At 51.4% G+C, this 17,224-nt stretch overlaps 1 protein-coding gene across 12 annotated transcripts in view; it reads right to left on the reverse strand.

The window, feature by feature from the left end:
* Positions 1-17,224, reverse strand: part of LOC121281084 (probable E3 ubiquitin-protein ligase HERC3) — an 89,994-nt gene that overhangs the window by 68,834 nt on the left and 3,936 nt on the right. For 5 of the 12 annotated variants that reach the window (XR_005943818.1, XR_005943819.1, XR_005943820.1 and 2 more), the window contains exons 1-2: positions 17,125-17,223; positions 9,645-9,904 (exon numbers count right to left, since the gene is read on the reverse strand). Coding sequence is in view for 7 of the 12 variants with exons in the window: in XM_041193765.1 (XP_041049699.1) it covers positions 9,645-9,904; positions 17,125-17,147 (283 nt within the window). In the remaining 5 variants the exon portion in view is untranslated. Of the gene's footprint in view, positions 1-9,644; positions 9,905-12,626; positions 13,081-13,184; positions 13,314-13,525; positions 13,572-17,124; position 17,224 lie in introns of those variants that run through there. The other 7 variants (XM_041193756.1, XM_041193748.1, XM_041193792.1 and 4 more) reach the window with 6 other exon arrangements.

Raw genomic sequence — 17,224 nt, forward strand, 5'->3', positions numbered from 1 at the left:
CTGCTGAAAGGTCATCGACCTGAAACGTTAGCTTCTGTGGCCAGAGAGAAACAGAGTTAAGTGACCTGCTGAGTACTTCCGCCTCTTCTCTATTTTGATTTTAACTCAGAGATTGCAAACTTCATTGCCAGATTTAAAAAACTCCACATCTGGGAGTGGATTGGCTGCCTGCCCTTGAACACGCCTCAATTGGAGGCAGCTCTCCTGAGTGCTCAGAATTTTTTAAACACCCTCTCTCCCCCGCCCCCCCCACCCCCGCCACTTCCCCATCCCCACACTATTTTAGTGACGACAATAACTAAAATGCAGCGGCCAATTTGCGCACAGTAAGATCCCATAAACAGCACTGCGATAAACACCAGATAATCTGTTTTTTATTTGAGATGTTAGTCAAGGGATAAATGTTGGCCAGCGCTCAGCTCCAAGGAAAACTCTCCTGCACTCATTCAAAATAGTGCCATGGGATCTTTTGCAATCACCTGGACCTCAGTTTAACATCTCACCCGAAAGTCGGCACCTCCAACAGTGCAGCATCCCCTCAGTGTTGCATTGAAGTGTCAGCCTAAATGTTCGTTCTCAAAATAAATAAAACACACAGCACGATGTTCCCAGTAAATCACATAAAATATATGCATATAGCCAAACATTCCAGTGAAAATGTTTTCTTGAAGTTACACTTTGAACATTTATGCAGAAAATTATTTCCGAGAGATCCACAAATGGTTTGTGAATAATGTGTTGGATACTAATTAACACCTTATTAATGTTTTAATGAGCTCAAAAGCTACAGTGAACGCATTATAAGCACACACTTCTTTAACTTCCATATTTGAGTATTTTCTCAATGCCCATTGAGAAAAGGCCAGGTCTTGTAAACCCACTGTAGCCAAAATTATATTAGGACATTCTGAAAACCATTCTCAATTAAAGACTTGCGCAACAAAATGGCAGTTCAATAAGGCAATGGTTAAATTGAAATTGATTAAGAAATGACCACATACTCTACATACAGCGTCAGCCTTGGCTAGCATTAGCAGTGATTCAGTTGGTAGTGCTCACACCTCTGGGTCAGAAGGCTCTGGGTTCAGGTCCCATTCCAGAGCTTAAGCACAACAATCGAGGCTGGCAATCCAGCACGGCACTGAAGGAATGCTGCACTGTCGGAGGCGCCGATATTCGGATGAGACTTCAAACTAAGTCCCATCTGCCCTCTCGGGTAAACATAATTTTTAAGAAGAGCAGAGGAGTGATCCCCGATGCTCTGGCCAATATTCACATCACAAAAACAGATTATCTGGTCATTATCACATTGCTTTTTGTGGGAGCTTGCTGCGCACATATTGTTCTGGAACTGTAGTTCCTCAGCAGCACCCTGAAAATAAACAACTTCCCATCATATATTTGCTCTCTGCCCATCCAGAATTTGTCAACAGCAACTAGTGCTCAGGACCCAGGCACAGGGGAAATGTCCAACTCAATCGGCAGGCTACAGAGAGAAAAACAGAGGTCAGAGTAAAGCTTCTTACAGATTCTTTCAACACTAATGAAACATTGCTGCTGGGAGATTACAGTGGGTTTTTCTAGAATTTTTAATAAGTTTGGTTTGTTATAGGTGCTATTTTAAACGTATCCAGCCCCCTCCCCACCCACCAAGTGAAAACCAGTTTAAAAATCAACTAGGCGACTTGACTGCCCATTTTGCACCAGTCCTGATTTTAATCTGTCCTTCTAAGCAGATGGCAAACAGCAACTGCCCAAGATTGACGGAGTCCTTCTTTAAGTGTGCAGATCAGGAAGTCTGATGATAACCTTGGGCTCCCAATCACAAATTTAACTCCGATTTGAGTGAAAGACAAAATGAGGAAAGCAACTGGCTCCGGGAGAGGTCATCTAAGTTGCCTTTATTTACTTTCCTGCGTGGGGCCAAGATGGCTGCCCAAACCTCTGTCCCCCACCTTCCAACCAGGTACCAAATTCCGCACGCACCCACTTGGCTGCACACAGGTGAGGCAAAAAGGGGGCTAGATGTCACGACTGGCTACCTTTCGCATTGTGGTCGGTCTTGTGGTACTTGCTGCTTAGGGAGTGGTATCTTTAAATAAAAAAATCTTGTGATTTCGCAGTTCCCTCCTGCTTACTTGGTCCCCACCAGTAAGCTAAACAAAGAACTTCAATTTATATAGCGATTTTCACAACATCAGGACATCCCAAAGTGTTTTACATGTCAACAACGTACTCTTGAAGTGTAATCACTGTTGTAATGCAATGTTCATGTGTTAGTGATGTCGGCTGAGTAATAAATATTGGTCAGGGCATGAGGGAGAACTCCTCTCTTCAAAATAGCATCAAAGGATCTGTTATGCTCACCTGGGAGCAGACAGTGCCTCAGCTTAATGTCTCATTCAAAAGAAGGCAACTCCAACAGTGCAGCATTCCCTCCACACTGCACTGGTGGGCCAGTTTAGAAATCTCTGGAGTAGGACTTGAACTCTCAGCCTTCCAGCTGAGAGGTGCTATCAACTGAACCAAGAGTAAGTCATTCACTGAATTCAACTCTTGCTTCACACCGGTTTGGCCAAAAGATAGTTGCTGGTAATTTGACAGATAAATCCTAGTTTCAACCAACCTCAAATTTTTGTCTGGAGATAGTTGAGGTGGGGGGTGGGGTGTGGTGGGGGAATGAGGTGTGGTGGGGGATGGGGTGTGGTGGGGGATGGGGTGTGTTGGGGGATGGGGTGTGTTGGGGGATGGGGTGTGTTGGGGGATGGGGTGTGTTGGGGGATGGGGTATGGTGGGGAATGAGGTGCGGTGGAGGAATGAGGTGTGGTGGGGGAATGGGGTGCAGTGGGGGAATGGGGTGCGGTGGGGGAATGGGGTGAGGTGGGAGATGGGGGAGTGGGGGGTGGGGTGTGGTGGGAGATGGGGTATGGTGGGGGATGGGGGGGTGGGGTAGCAGGGTGTGGTGGGGGATGGGGTGCGGTGGGGGAATGAGGTGTGGTTGGGGATGGGGTGCGGTGGGGGAATGGGGTGAGGTGGGAGATGGGGGAGTGGGGGGTGGGGTGTGGTGGGAGATGGGGTATGGTGGGGGATGGGGGGTGGGGGGGTGGGGTAGCAGGGTGTGGTGGGGGATGGGGTGCGGTGGGGGAATGAGGTGTGGTTGGGGATGGGGTGCGGTGGGGGAATGGGGTGCGGTGGGGGAATGGGGTGCGGTGGGGGAATGGGGTGCGGTGGGGGAATGGGGTGCGGTGGGGGATGGGGGAGTGGGGTGTGAGGTGTGGTGGGGGATGGGGTGTTGTGGGGGATGGGGGGTGGGGGGTGGGGTAGCGGGGTGTGGTGGGGGGTGGGGTGCGGTGGGGGATGGGGGAGTGGGGTGTGGGGTGTGGTGGGGGAATGAGTGTGGTGGGGGATGGGGTGCGGTGGGGGATGGGGGAGTGGGGTGTGGGGTGCGGTGGGGGAATGGGGTGCGGTGGGGGAATGGGGTGCGGTGGGGGAATGGGGTGCGGTGGGGGAATGGGGTGCGGTGGGGGAATGGGGTGCGGTGGGGGAATGGGGTGCGGTGGGGGAATGGGGTGCGGTGGGGGAATGGGGTGGGGGTGGGGGAATGGGGTGGGGGTGGGGGAATGGGGTGGGGGTGGGGGAATGGGGTGGGGGTGGGGGAATGGGGTGGGGGTGGGGGAATGGGGTGGGGGTGGGGGAATGGGGTGGGGGTGGGGGAATGGGGTGGGGGTGGGGGAATGGGGTGCGGTGGGTGAATGGGGTGCGGTGGGTGAATGGGGTGCGGTGGGTGAATGGGGTGCGGTGGGGGAATGGGGTGCGGTGGGGGAATGGGGTGCGGTGGGGGAATGGGGTGCGGTGGGGGAATGGGGTGCGGTGGGGGAATGGGGTGCGGTGGGGGAATGGGGTGCGGTGGGGGAATGGGGTGCGGTGGGGGAATGGGGTGCGGTGGGGGAATGGGGTGCGGTGGGGGAATGGGGTGCGGTGGGGGAATGGGGTGCGGTGGGGGAATGGGGTGCGGTGGGGGAATGGGGTGGGGGAATGGGGTGGGGGGTGGGGGAATGAGGTGCGGTGGGGGAATGGGGTGCGGTGGGGGAATGGGGTGCGGTGGGGGAATGGGGTGCGGTGGGGGAATGGGGTGCGGTGGGGGAATGGGGTGCGGTGGGGGAATGGGGTGCGGTGGGGGAATGGGGTGCGGTGGGGGAATGGGGTGCGGTGGGGGAATGGGGTGCGGTGGGGGAATGGGGTGCGGTGGGGGAATGGGGTGCGGTGGGGGAATGGGGTGGGGGAATGGGGTGGGGGTGGGGGAATGAGGTGCGGTGGGGGAATGGGGTGGGGGTGGGGGAATGGGGTGCGGTGGGGGAACGGGGTGCGGTGGGGGAATGGGGTGCGGTGGGGGAATGGGGTGCGGTGGGGGATGGGGTGCGGTGGGGGATGGGGTGCGGTGGGGGAATGGGGTGCGGTGGGGGATGGGGTGCGGTGGGGGAATGGGGTGCGGTGGGGGAATGGGGTGGGGGTGGGGGAATGGGGTGGGGGTGGGGGAATGGGGTGGGGGTGGGGGAATGGGGTGCGGTGGGGGAATGGGGTGCGGTGGGTGAATGGGGTGCGGTGGGGGATGGGGTGTGGTGGGGGAATGAGTGTGGTGGGGGAATGAGTGTGGTGGGTGAATGGGGTGCGGTGGGGGATGGGGTGCGGTGGGTGAATGGGGTGCGGTGGGGGATGGGGTGCGGTGGGGGATGGGGTGCGGTGGGGGATGGGGTGCGGTGGGGGATGGGGGAGTGGGGTGTGGGGTGCGGTGGGGGAATGGGGTGCGGTGGGGGAATGGGGTGCGGTGGGGGAATGGGGTGCGGTGGGGGAATGGGGTGCGGTGGGGGAATGGGGTGCGGTGGGGGAATGGGGTGGGGGTGGGGGAATGGGGTGCGGTGGGGGAATGGGGTGGGGGTGGGGGAATGGGGTGCGGTGGGGGAATGGGGTGCGGTGGGGGAATGGGGTGCGGTGGGGGAATGGGGTGCGGTGGGGGAATGGGGTGGGGGTGGGGGAATGGGGTGCGGTGGGGGAATGGGGTGCGGTGGGGGAATGGGGTGGGGGTGGGGGAATGGGGTGCGGTGGGGGAATGGGGTGCGGTGGGGGAATGGGGTGCGGTGGGGGAATGGGGTGCGGTGGGGGAATGGGGTGCGGTGGGGGAATGGGGTGCGGTGGGGGAATGGGGTGCGGTGGGGGAATGGGGTGCGGTGGGGGAATGGGGTGCGGTGGGGGAATGGGGTGCGGTGGGGGAATGGGGTGGGGGAATGGGGTGCGGTGGGGGAATGGGGTGCGGTGGGGGAATGGGGTGGGGGTGGGGGAATGGGGTGCGGTGGGGGAATGGGGTGGGGGTGGGGGAATGGGGTGGGGGTGGGGGAATGGGGTGGGGGTGGGGGAATGGGGTGGGGGTGGGGGAATGGGGTGGGGGTGGGGGAATGGGGTGCGGTGGGGGAATGGGGTGCGGTGGAGGAATGAGGTGCGGTGGGGGAATGGGGTGCGGTGCGGGATGGGGTGCGGTGGGGGATGGGGTGCGGTGGGGGAATGGGGTGCGGTGGGGGAATGGGGTGCGGTGGGGGAATGGGGTGCGGTGGGGGAATGAGTGTGGTGGGGGAATGGGGTGCGGTGGGGGAATGAGTGTGGTGGGGGAATGGGGTGGGGGTGGGGGAATGGGGTGGGGGTGGGGGAATGAGTGTGGTGGGGGAATGGGGTGCGGTGGGGGAATGGGGTGGGGGTGGGGGAATGGGGTGCGGTGGGGGAATGGGGTGCGGTGGGGGAATGGGGTGCGGTGGGGGAATGGGGTGCGGTGGGGGAATGGGGTGCGGTGGGGGAATGGGGTGCGGTGGGGAATGGGGTGCGGTGGGGAATGGGGTGCGGTGGGGGAATGGGGGAGTGGGGGGTGGGGTGCGGTGGGGGAATGGGGGAGTGGGGTGTGGGGTGTGGTGGGGGAATGAGTGTGGTGGGGGAATGAGTGTGGTGGGGGAATGAGTGTGGTGGGGGAATGAGTGTGGTGGGGGAATGGGGTGCGGTGGGGGAATGGGGTGGGGGTGGGGGAATGGGGTGCGGTGGGGGAATGGGGTGCGGTGGGGGAATGGGGTGCGGTGGGGGAATGGGGTGCGGTGGGGGAATGGGGTGCGGTGGGGGAATGGGGTGCGGTGGGGGAATGGGGGAGTGGGGGGTGGGGTGCGGTGGGGGAATGGGGGAGTGGGGTGTGGGGTGTGGTGGGGGAATGAGTGTGGTGGGGGAATGAGTGTGGTGGGGGAATGAGTGTGGTGGGGGAATGGGGTGCGGTGGGGGAATGGGGTGCGGTGGGGGAATGGGGTGCGGTGGGGGAATGGGCTGCGGTGGGGGAATGGGCTGCGGTGGGGGAATGGGCTGCGGTGGGGGAATGGGCTGCGGTGGGGGAATGAGTGTGGTGGGGGAATGAGTGTGGTGGGGGAATGGGGTGCGGTGGGGGAATGGGGTGGGGGTGGGGGAATGGGGTGCGGTGGGGGAATGGGGTGCGGTGGGGGAATAGGGTGGGGGTGGGGGAATGGGGTGGGGGTGGGGGAATGGGGTGCGGTGGGGGAATGGGGTGCGGTGGGGGAATGGGGTGCGGTGGGGGAATGGGGTGGGGGAATGGGGTGCGGTGGGGGAATGGGGTGCGGTGGGGGAATGGGGTGCGGTGGGGGAATGGGGTGCGGTGGGGGAATGGGGTGGGGGTGGGGGAATGGGGTGCGGTGGGGGAATGGGGTGCGGTGGGGGAATGGGGTGCGGTGGGGGAATGGGGTGCGGTGGGGGAATGGGGTGCGGTGGGGGAATGGGGTGCGGTGGGGGAATGGGGTGCGGTGGGGGAATGGGGTGCGGGTGGGGGAATGGGGTGCGGTGGGGGAATGGGGTGCGGTGGGGGAATGGGGTGCGGTGGGGGAATGGGGTGCGGTGGGGGAATGGGGTGCGGTGGGGGAATGGGGTGGGGGTGGGGGAATGGGGTGGGGGTGGGGGAATGGGGTGGGGGTGGGGGAATGGGGTGGGGGTGGGGGAATGGGGTGGGGGTGGGATGTTGCAGGGTGGAATATTCCCAGCCTGAGTTGAGCAGCTTCCCTGCCAATATTGAAATCAATGCAATGAAGATCTGACATGTTCCGCAACAGGAGGTCAATCCACAAGATGCTCCATGAAGTCCCGAAGCAGAACCTTTCTGAGGTATGGCATGTCAGATATGCACCAGACTTTTCATAAGAGAGATACCCCATAGGTGGATTAAGGTTAAGTCAGGTATGACGGGAAGGGACATAGGAACAAAGGTAAGCCATTCAGCTGCTTGGGCCTGCTCTGTTATTCAAGCTCTAACTGCACCATAGTCCCATTCACTCATACTTGCTCCAAATGCCTTTATACGCCAACCTGAAAAAAATCTATCCAGCTCAGCCTTGAAAGCTGCAATGATGCAAGCAATCGCAGGAATGAGAGAGTCTACGTCGCAGGCTGCTCACTGGTCACAGGAAGCCTCCAATAGAACCAGGTGACACAGTACATTATTGTTTGCAAGGCTTACAAGAGACGTCAACAACTTACATTGATATAGTTCCTCTACCATCATGGGCAGCATCTTTAGGTCGGCGAGCGGTGGGGGGGGGGGCCGGGGTCTGCTCGCCGACGTGTAAAACAACGCAGGATGGCGTCAGGCGGAACTCCCGACCTCACCCCGCGTCAATTCAAATTTCAGGGGTGAAGTCGAATCAGCTGCGCGCCCACCAACCTGTCACCTATTGAGGCCATTGACAAAGTCATTAACCTCATTAACCTTAAGGTTGGCGGGCGGGCCGGGAGCCTTGGCGGGCTTCAGAGAAAGCATCAAACCTCATCCACGGGCAGGATGAGGTTTCATGAGGGTTTTTAAAAATGTAATAAATGTTTGATTTAAAGTGATGGACGTGTCCCAACTCATGTGATAGTGTCACATGAGGGGACATGTCAGGGAAATTTTGTTTTTGCACCTTTACCATGTTTAAATTTGGCGCCAATCTCCCTGAGCCAGCACTTGGCCTGCATAGCGCTTCCTGGCCTTAATTTTCCGGCCAAAGTAAAATGGCAGTGCGCCCCCAATCGGGGATGCCAATCGGAGGCGCACCTGCCCATGCCCACTCCAGCACTCCCTCCCCCCCCCACCCCCCCCCCCCCCCCCCCCCCCCCCCCCCCCCCCCCCCCCACAACGGGGGGAAAATTCTTCCCCATAAAACATTCCAAGGTGCTTCACAGGGGTATCAAACAAAATCTGACACCAAAACACAGAAGGAGGTATTAGCAGTGATGACTAAAGGTTGGTCAAAGAGGTATCAAGGAGGCTAGAGAGCTGGAGAGATGGAAGGGCAGAGAGAGATTTAGGGAGGAACTTCTGGAACTTTGGGCCTCGCCTGTAATAATGGTGGAGCAATTGTTACAGCACAGCGGATGGTAAATGCTGAGCTGCTCAAATCCCAGAAGGAAACTTGTAACAATTATCACAGCTAATTTTCAATTTGAATGTTTCAAGATGAGGGCTTTGAATTCAGTAATAATAAGACCATTGAGTTTTAAGAGGTTTTTGATAAAACTAAATTAAACATTTATTAATAAAAGATTGTAAACACAGACATGCGCCTACAAATTACTGCTACAATAACTTCTAAAACCCCATGTTAATCTGATTCCCAGTTACACCTTCGTTAAGGCCACAGTAAAACACATTGATTTTAAAAAGACCCAAACAAAGTAAACAATACCCTTAACAGTCGAATTCAAAGGGAGTTCTCTTAACTTCAGTCTGTAGAGGCAGCAGTTTGGTACATACAGGTTGAAGGCGTTTCACACTTGTTGAATCTTAGGCTGCCTCCCCTTACACACAGCATTCATTCCTTTATACATATTTTCCCCTTTGAATGCAAATACCCATTGTTTCACTATGTCTTTGGACTTTACCTTCCCAATAATAAAAATCTCTCATAGCATTAAATTTTACCAGTAATCTTTGGCAAAAAATAAACACACTGTTTCTAAACTTCACCTTTCTAGGTGACACATTTCACCCCTCCTTTGAAAACAATCTGGTCTGGTTTATTTACAAATGCAAATGTACCTTTACACCTTACATTCTAACACTCCACTCATGCTTACCTATTTAGTATTTCAAACCTAACTACATCAAAGCCTTCAGACCAGCTGCCTTTAATCCAATTAAGTCACACACACACACACACTCAACTATTTTACAATAAATTCCAATAACATTATGAGAATTATTATATTTTCTTGACACAGTTAAAATCAGGGACACACAATAGGCCGGAATTAGAGGAACGCAGAGATCTCAGAAGATTGTAGGACTGGAGGAGGCTTGAGAGATGGGGATGGATTAAAAAACAAGGATCAGATAATCGAGCACTGATTTCACGAGTGCCAAATGAGTAAGTAGCTGCATTATGGAGAGAATAACTATTTCTGCAGCATTCAAAGTGCTCCATTTCTCACCAGTCTTTACTCTGAAGTGTGGCATAACCAAACAGTCATCTGTCACAATGTTCGATATGTGTTCCTATCTGACTGCTGAAGGCACTCTGAGACGGACAGTGTAGATGCAGAAGCGTTACACAAAAACACATTTCTGTAATCATTACCTGGACTGTAACCTGCATTCTCGTGGCCTAGTTGTCCCCAGATGTTTGAGCCACATGTGTAGACACTTCCATCTTGTAGAACAAAAGCCGTATGGTATCTCCCGCAGGACACTTCTCGCACAGTTTTACTACTAAAGAATGAAGAAGTCCTTGGTTGGGTGACTATATTCTCATGTACATCACCCAGCCCGAGTTGGCCCAAATTTGTATGGCCCCAACACAGCAGCTGTACTTTCGAAGTCATGGTTTTTATGATTCTCCTGGGAACAGAGAGGGGGAGAAAGAGGAACGTTCGGTTATATATAATGCAGAGTAGCACAATTTTAGAATAAAAGTCAAAACTCAGGGAAGGATGAGGATCAGACTGTGAACAGACAATTCCATGCGCAGACTCTAGTCCCCTCCCCATCTACTGTCTTAGGCCGAACCAGGCTGTCCGGAACTTTGGTGTTGTATTCAGAACAGAGATAAACTTCTGACCACATATCTGCCACGTCACCGAGACCAACTGCTTCCAACGCCATAACATCACGCAGCTCCGCCCTTGTTTCAGATCATCTACTGCTGTTAACTTCATCCACACTTTTGTTCGTTCGCAATCCCTAGCTTCCCTGGCCAGCCTCCCATCCTCCACACTATATAGACAAGCTTATACAAAACTCTGCTCCCAGTATCCTAACTTGTTCCAAATTTTGTATACCCATCACCCTGATGTACATTTTCTCCCAGACTGGCAATGCTTAAATTTTAAAATACTCATCCTTGTTTTCAAATCCCTCCAAGGCCTCATCCCTCCCTATCGCTGTGGCCTTCTCTAGCCCTACAAGCTCCAAGATACCGGCACTCCTCCAATCCTGGCCTCTTTGCATCCCCAATTTTAATTGCTCCACCATTGACAGGTGAGACTCGAAGCTCCAGAATTCCCTAAGCCACTCTCTGCCTCTCCATCTTTCTAGCCTCCGTGAAGACACTCTGTAAAACTTCTCAGCTGCCTGGGCCCCAAGTTCTGGAACTTTCCCCCCTTTTTAATTCTTTTTAATCCTTCTTATAGACACTCTTTAAAACTTGCCTCTTTCACCATGCTTTTTTGCTCAACTGCCCTTTAGGTGACTTGGTGGTCAACTTTTTTGATAATCCTCTTATAAAGCGTCTTACGACAGTTTACCATATTAAAAAGGTGCTATATATAGATGCTATGTTGATGTTATTGTAATGTAATCCTTGTGAGTTTCACCCTTCTAGCAGGTTACATTCTGAAATTATGCTGTATAAATGCACAGATATTGTGGAAGTGCACAACAGGTCAGTCAGCACCAGTAAAGAGAAAAGGCAGATTGTAGTCTATTGGGTGTGCAAAGCTTCAGCAGATTGATAAAGGACATATACCCAAACAAACAAGCTGATGGAGGGTTGCACAGCTGAACCATCATAACCTGGATTTACCCTTCCCAGGTGCTGATTGGGATACTGTCTATTCCTAGCAACTCCTGTTTTCCTTTCAGATTTCCAGCATTTCCAGATCCTCATACGGGGGTGCGGGGGGGGGGGGGGGGGGGGTGCAGTTTGCAGAAACTTAAACTTAGTGATAAATTTCCACATGAGACACACACCAAAATGGATTTGGTGGGGGAAAAGCAATGGAGGGAAGGTCTTGTGGCAAAGGTTTAACTTTCAAATCCTTAAAAGAATGTCCTCATCGGATCCACAGCATTGATTGTGAAAAATGTACTAGAATTCATTAAGTCAGCAATGGGGTCAATCTCACCCAAGCTGCAGCAAGATTTGGCCTGGCCTAATAAGTGGCAACATTCAGGCTTGGGCTAATAAGTGGCAAAGTAAGATTCAAACAGCACAAGTACCAGGCAATGGCCATCTCCAACAATATAGCCATCTCCACTCGACATTCAATGGCAACACCATTGCTGAATCTCCACTATCAACATCCTGGGGCTACCATTGACCTGAAACTGAACTGGACCAGCCACACAAATACTCTGGCTACAAGAGCAGGTTAGAGGCTGGGAATTCTGCAGTAACTCACCTCCTGACTCCCCAAAGCATGTCCACCATCTACAAGACACAAGTCAGGAGTGTGATGGAATATTCCCCACTTGCCTGGGTGAGTGTGTCTCCAACAGCACTCAAGAAGCCTGACTGCATCCAGGACAAAACAGCCTGCTTGATCAGCATCCCATTCACCACATTAAACATTCACTCCCTCCACCATTGACACACAGTGACAGCAGTGCGTACCATCTACAAGATGCACTGCAGAAACTCGCCATGGCTCCTTCAACAGCACCTTCCAAACCCACGACCTCTACCACCTAGAATGACAAGGGCAACAGCTGCATGAAGAAAACCACCATCTGGAAGTTCCCCTCCAAGCCACACACAATCCTGACTTGGAACTATATCGCCGTTCCTTCACTGTCACTAGGTCAAAATCCTGCAACACCCTCCCTAACAGCACTGTGGGTGGACCTACACCACAAGGAGGCAGCTCACCACCACCTAGAGCAATTAGGGATGGGCAATAAATGATGGTCTTGCCAGTGACACTCACATCCCATGAAATAATTTTTATGAAGTTATTGAGCTATGAATGAACATTTGATAACGTGTCAACTAACACACTACCATAATGAGAAGCAACTATAAAGGAGTGGGACACATCCCAGGGAAGTGAATAATTTAAGCCCCATAACGCAGGCGACTCTTGTGACCAATGCAGACTATTTTATATTTTCATAAAAGGAACCTTTTGATTGTTTCAAATCAATAGACATTTCTGGGTGAGGTGAGGTTGTGGTCACAGTTCTGGGAACCAAAAAAATTGCTGACACAATATTGTAGTCTAAATTAACCACAGCAAAATATCAAAACAAAGCATGGTGATTCAGTAAGAATGGAAGGCATGAATTTACATGGCCCCCTTTCACAAACTCAGGACGTCCCAACACTTTACAGACAATTCGGTACCTTTCTTTGAAGTTTAGCCCTTGTTGCAACGTGAGATTTACACGCAGCAATACCTCGCACACAGCAATGAAATAAATGATCAGATCCTCAAGTTTGAGACGCCGGCTGAGTGTTAAATATCGACCCAGAGGAAACCTGCCACCTCATGTCTTCGAGATAATCTTTTTAACATCCCCGCAGAGAGGGCCGAGGCGGCGCGTCCTGATCAGGAAGGTGGCCCCTCCGGCGGTGCCACACCGGGGGTGTCAGCCTTGATATTGAGGCTGGAGTGTGGGGTCTCGAACCCATAACCTTCCATCTAACTCAGAGGTTCGGGTGCTACGCACTGAGCCAAGGCCCTTTAAATCAGGAACATCGATCCAGAATGAGACCTTGGAACAAAATACGCCCCTGCACCATAAAAAAAAAACTTTGCTACTCCATCATGCAATTCATTGTGACAGTCACAGAGAGGAAGTCGGGGGTGGGGGGGGGGGGGTGGTGAGGAGGGAAATCCCTTGACAGCAAAGAGCCCCTCCAAGGCTGAGCGTCTCAGCTACGTGGGGGTTACAAAGTTACCTGAATGTTGCTCTTTTGGATGGGTATCTAGTAGCAGTGGAGATGCGGAGAGGAAATGCTGGCACTGACTCGGGCTGACTGCCCAGCCCCAGCTGGGACCTGGATCGGCAGCTTCCAGCGAGGGGGTGTTTTTTTGGGGGGGGGGGGGGGGGGAAGGGGGGGGGGGGGGCTCGCCGCCTTTGTTACCGCACCGAGCCCCGCTTCCCGGCTGACTGACAGCTCGGACCTGTCAATCACCCTCCTCCCCGGACCCGACCGCTTTTCGCTTCCAGGTTGGTCGCCAAGCTCTCCACCACCACCACCCACCCCCACCCCCCAAAATCAAAAAAAAAACAACCAACCACCGTGATGTGATGGACAGGCGGATCCACCAATCGCAAAGGCCGCTCCCCGCACCCCAGGCAAAGGCGGATGGAAGTGTCGACGTGCCGGGCAAAAGCAGATTGGCTTAAAGGGGCAGGCACCCATCCTCAGGCAGCAGGAACGGTGCTATATCTTAAAGGGGCAGGCACCCGAGGAGCAGGAGCTGTGCAATGTATTAAAGGGACACGCACCCACCTTCACGGAGCAGTACAATGTATTAAAGGGACACGCACCCACCTTCACGGAGCAGTACAATGTATTAAAGGGACACGCACCCACCTTCACGGAGCAGTACAATGTATTAAAGGGACACGCACCCACCTTCACGGAGCAGTACAATGTATTAAAGGGACACGCACCCACCTTCACGGAGCAGGAGCAACGCAATATCTTAAAGGGGCAGGCACCCTCCTTCAGGGAGCAGAAGTAATACAGTGTCTTAAAGGGGCACACACACCTCCTCTTCATGGAACAGGAGCAAATCAGTGTGTTATAAAGGGGTACAAACCGACTTTCAGGGAGCAGGAACAATGCATTGTCTTAAAGGCACATGCACACATTTTCATGAAGCACTGGGGTGACAAACCTGTGCATTTTTTCAGGATCTGCTAGTAAGAACTAGGAGTCTGGGAGCAAAGAAATAGAGGAAAACAGAGAAAGGTGAGAAGAACAGAGAAATTGAGAGAGAGGCAAGGAGAAGAGGATGTGTACAATTTTGGTTTCCTTATTTAAAAAAGATATAAATGCACTTGAAGCAGTTCAGAGAAGGTTCACTTGACTGATACCTGGGATTGGGGGGTTATCTTAAGAGGAAAGGTTGGACAGTCTTGGAGTTGAAGACTGAGAGGTGATTTTTATGAAACATATAAAATAGAAGGGACTTGACAGGATAGGTGCTGAAAAGATGTTTCCCCTTGTGGGAGAGACTAGAACAGGGGAGACAGTTTAAAAATAAGGAGTCTCCCATTTAAGACAGGTGAGAATAATTTTTTTCTCTCAGAGGGTTGTGAGACTTTGAAACTGCCTTCCCCAGAGAGCAGTGGAGGCAGGGTCAATGAATATCTTTCAGGCAGAGGATGATAGATTCTTGGCTAACAAGGGAGTCAAAGGTTATCGGGGTAGGCGGAATGTGGAATTTCCACAATCAGATCAGCTATGATCTTATTGAGTGGTGGAGCAAGCTCGAGGATCTGAATGGCTTACTTCAGCTCCTGATTAGCATGTTCGCACGTTTCACTTTGTGAGTTCTTCAGCCCAATTGGTGGGCATAGTTTTCCACTTCTGGCCATGTGTATATTTTTGGTGCATGTGAGTACCTTGGCCAGTTGACAACAGCTTGAAAATCGTATACCTAAGACATATCCACTATTGGCATCTCTGCCAGTCAACCATGAGGGTGATGCACCTTATTTTGACTCCAGATAAACCTAAGGCAATCATAAAGATATCCCAACCCCAAGAATCCATGTCTCCAAAGATATATTTACTTATAAGGGGGTCAAGAGGCTCAGTTTCTGCTTGCTAATATGTTGACCCTTGGTAATTATTAGTCAGGCTGGATTGCCCCACTAAACCTCAGAAAAATCAGATGGCAAAGGGATGGTGAGAGGAAACTACAATGTTATTGTGTGTCCAAAGATTCTTTACCACAATAAGCAACTCCAAAAAATGTCCTAATGATCAAAATTTGCAAATTCAAACATATTCCCATTAACTGATAGAAGATTAAATTGGTGCAATAGAATTAGTCATTCATGTTACGTACGCAATTCTACTCATCTCAACTCTGGAATGACTGAAGCTGCCTTCTTTGGTCCCTAGTACAAACTTCAGTGTACAACTGACTCGATCTCCCTTTGTAACCATTGTCTCAAATTACACCAGTTTGTTCACAATCATGGCAGCCTGTTTGACCCTAAGCTAAGTTTCAGAACCCTATATGTTCACCAATACAATGGCAGCTTATTTCCAACTCTACAATAATTGCTCACCTCTGCTCCTAACTAACCTTTTTATCACTAAAACTCTAATGTATGACTCCATGAGCTTGAGCATACCAGTATACTCTCGTTGCTGGCCTCTTATTCTCTATCCATCAGAAACTCCAAGACATTGCTGTATATATCTAGTCATTCTTAAAATCCCGCTCACTGTCAGCCACATCCACACTAACCCTGTCCCCCAACACATTAAATTGAAAATCTCATCCTTAGAACAAATACAAATGTAAAGCACTAGGGTAGGAGGTGATGAAAAGATCTAGGAGGTCACTAAATTACCAAGCTGCCCAGAGATGAGGGTACGCTGATTGGCAAATTGTACAAGATCAAGACTAGCAAAGAGCTCGGCGCTAGGGTTGCCTTGATCTTGAAGAAGTGGAGCCATGAAGTTCCTGAAAACAGCGATTTCAGGAGAAGTTGAATTGGAATTTATAAATTTAGTTTTATTTGACAAAGTATTGAAAAGTTGTATAGTGATCAGGGTAAGAAAATTGAGAACAGCAGATGATTTTAGTGAGATGAAAAATCAGATAACATCAGCAACAGATCATTAAAGTCAATGGAATCAATAGGGCTAAGGAGAGATGTCAAAATGAGTACATACAATTACATAGCATATGTGACACAGAAACAGGTCTTTCGGCCCAACCAGTCCATACTGGTGTTTATGCTCCACTCAAGCCTCCTCCCATCTTTTCTCATCCAAATCTACCATCGTAACCATCTATTCCCTTCCCCATCATGTGCTTGTCTAGTTTCCCCTTAGTGCATCTATACTATTCACTTCAACCACTCCCAGCGATAGAGGCTTCCTCATTTTCATTATTCTTTGGCAAAGAACTTTCTTCTGAATTCCCTATTGGATTTCTTGGTGACTATGTTATATTGATGGCCTCTAGTAATGTTCTTCTCCACATTCTCTCTGTAACATTCTCTCTGTATTTACTCTATCAAAGCCTTTCATAATTTTAAAGACCTCTATTAGGTCATTCTTAGGACAAACATGTTCTAAGAATCAGAATTTGGAGTGCAAGGTGGAAGGAATGGAAGGGTTTCCCTTTTCCCTCAGAGACCCTCTCCACACTCAAGTTCGTGACACCAGATGCACAAGTGTATATGGCTTAAGTAGAATGACCAGTGAGACAAGTTCTTCTGATAATTCACAATTGAATCACCCACAAACTCACAGCACAAAGCCCAAAATTTAAAAAAACCTATTCCCAATACTTGACACAAAGTCATCATGACTCAGTTAAAACTTACAAAAACACAGGCAAAACGCCACATCCTGTCCTGAAACCTTAATTTAAAAAAAACCCTCAGATCAATATCACCAAGATATGGCTAAAACAAGTTACAAGTTACCGGCAAAACACACCAAGTTTTCGCCTCAAATCTTCACAAAACCCTCAGATCAATATCACTACGATTTAGCTGAAACTTACAATTCCCAACACAGCTGGTCTTTCCGGTGTTGACTGTAGGCCTGAGTCAAGGTGACCAAACTGGACCCTTCTTCCAACTACAGCCCAAAACCTTCAGGCCAGTATTACCACAATATAGCTGAAAACACTTACAAACTCCAACACGGCCGGTCCATCTGGTGTTGACTGTAGGCCTGAGCCAAGGTGACCAAACTCAACCATCTCCCGGCTGCAGCCCAAACCCGCCAGGCCA

This window comes from Carcharodon carcharias, chromosome 1 (assembly GCF_017639515.1).
Source record: "Carcharodon carcharias isolate sCarCar2 chromosome 1, sCarCar2.pri, whole genome shotgun sequence".
Classification (NCBI taxonomy): Eukaryota; Metazoa; Chordata; class Chondrichthyes; order Lamniformes; family Lamnidae; genus Carcharodon; species Carcharodon carcharias.